Below are 1,782 nucleotides of genomic sequence, written 5' to 3' on the forward strand. Positions count from 1 at the left end.
ATGACCCATCTGGAAAGGGTTAATAGGTTTGTTTGGGTAGTCAGTACAAACTGAATACTAAAATCTTAGGATGGAGTTAGATATTGTTACTTGAAGATCAATTCTTCACAAGTTTAAACTACACATAGAAAAAATTAGAATTCTTGGGCAAGTTATTTCACAGACGTTTTTTATTCCCTTTTTATGCTTTTAGTTTTTATTGAAGTCAATTTAAAGACATAAAAAAATTTTAGAATTTAATTTATATGTTCATTATAATTCAGTTTGAAAATTAGGTAACGCAAACCTATAATTTTTTTATTTTATTTGAAAGAAGATAAAGTATCTTTATCAAATGTTCATCCAAATGATGCAAGTTTAATGACATTCTTATGCAAAGAAATTAATTTAGCTAAATATTCTGTACATATGTTACAAGAACTTTTCTGACACCTTTAACATAGACTTTAGAAAATATTTAACTTGATTTGGTTATAACAAAATTGTTAGATGTGTGTATTGTAATGGGGATATGGCTTTAAAACAGCATAATACACAAATCAATGTATGTATTAAACCAAAGGATGTAAAATAGAAAACCAAATGAAATAAAATTATTCAACAAGGCTTTATAATCTTAGCAATATTTATTTAGATCTGTTGAGTGCTGGCTTCAGTAAACATGAGACTCCCAAGAAGCAGAGTAATTAGATCACACAGTCCACTAATAGATTGTTGTTTTTTAATTGAAGCTCAGATTAGGTGTTTAATTGCTATTTTTAGAAGTTAAACATAACATTTTATTGCACTTTTGTCAGAAATCAAAAGAATGACTGCATTTTAATTTTACTTGCTATTTTTAACTCATCAGTGCGAGGCTTTGTATGGTCACTTGTCTTGCTTGTGCTCAAGGTTACAATGGATCTGATACAAGAGGCCATTTCAGTAATAAGTATTTTTCCTGGAAAGTATATCACCAGCTGTTCCTTTTGTGTTTATTGTGTAAAATATCATCATTAAGCATTGGTTTTGTTAAGTGGGTAATAAAAAAAGTAATATTGATTATGCAGTTGTTGTATCACTTATGTAAAAAAAATTATACAATTTACCAGTATTGACTATATTTCTGTTTATATGTGGTGAGATAGTTCTACATGCATATATTGTTTAATACTTATAGTAACTGTAAGTAGGTTGTAACCAAAGTCATTGCAGTTGTGTACTTTTTCGTGCTATGTAACAACTTGGATAACGAAGGTTAAATATATATATTAATGTCACTACATTTCAGGTGTGGTATGATGTAGATAATTACCAGAAATTCAATGGGCTAGAATCTTCTACAATTCCTGTAACTATGAGTAAAGTAAGTTTATTTTGTTGTCAATTTTTGTTATTCTTTTTTTATTGTGTATAGATTTTACTAATCTTCATCTAAAAATGGAAGAGCCAGTTCTGGTTTCACATTGTTTAATTAGCTCTAAAATTGAATGAATCAATTTAGCTTTTAATCACTCTTAACCCTTCGGTTTTTCTCGTGAACCAAACAGGTAATGTTAGTTTATGTAGGACTTTTATGTTGTTAAAGTAAAGATAAAAACCGAATAGAGTAAGTGTTACCATTAGTCAATTTCTACATGAACTGATTAATAAAACTTGTAATTAGCATTAACAAGCTAACATGAACTGTAGATTTCACATGCAAAACCTTTATAACCTCCAGATAATTATCAAACGTTTTTTAAGAAAAAATGTTTTAGCTGTTATTTTCACTAGGATATAAATTACAACAAGAAACCACAA

General features: G+C 28.2%; 1 protein-coding gene across 4 annotated transcripts in view; it reads left to right on the forward strand.

Moving 5' to 3' along the window:
* The window catches only part of LOC106458825 (neutral alpha-glucosidase AB-like), a 52,265-nt gene that overhangs the window by 41,412 nt on the left and 9,071 nt on the right, over positions 1 to 1,782 (forward strand). For all 4 annotated transcript variants that reach the window (XM_013918374.2, XM_013918373.2, XM_013918375.2 and 1 more), the window contains exon 17: positions 1,271 to 1,345. In XM_013918374.2, the coding sequence (XP_013773828.1) occupies positions 1,271 to 1,345 (75 nt within the window). The remainder of the gene's footprint in view (positions 1 to 1,270; positions 1,346 to 1,782) is intronic.

Source organism: Limulus polyphemus, unplaced genomic scaffold (assembly GCF_000517525.1).
Source record: "Limulus polyphemus unplaced genomic scaffold, Limulus_polyphemus-2.1.2 Scaffold520, whole genome shotgun sequence".
Lineage (NCBI taxonomy): Eukaryota > Metazoa > Arthropoda > Merostomata > Xiphosura > Limulidae > Limulus > Limulus polyphemus.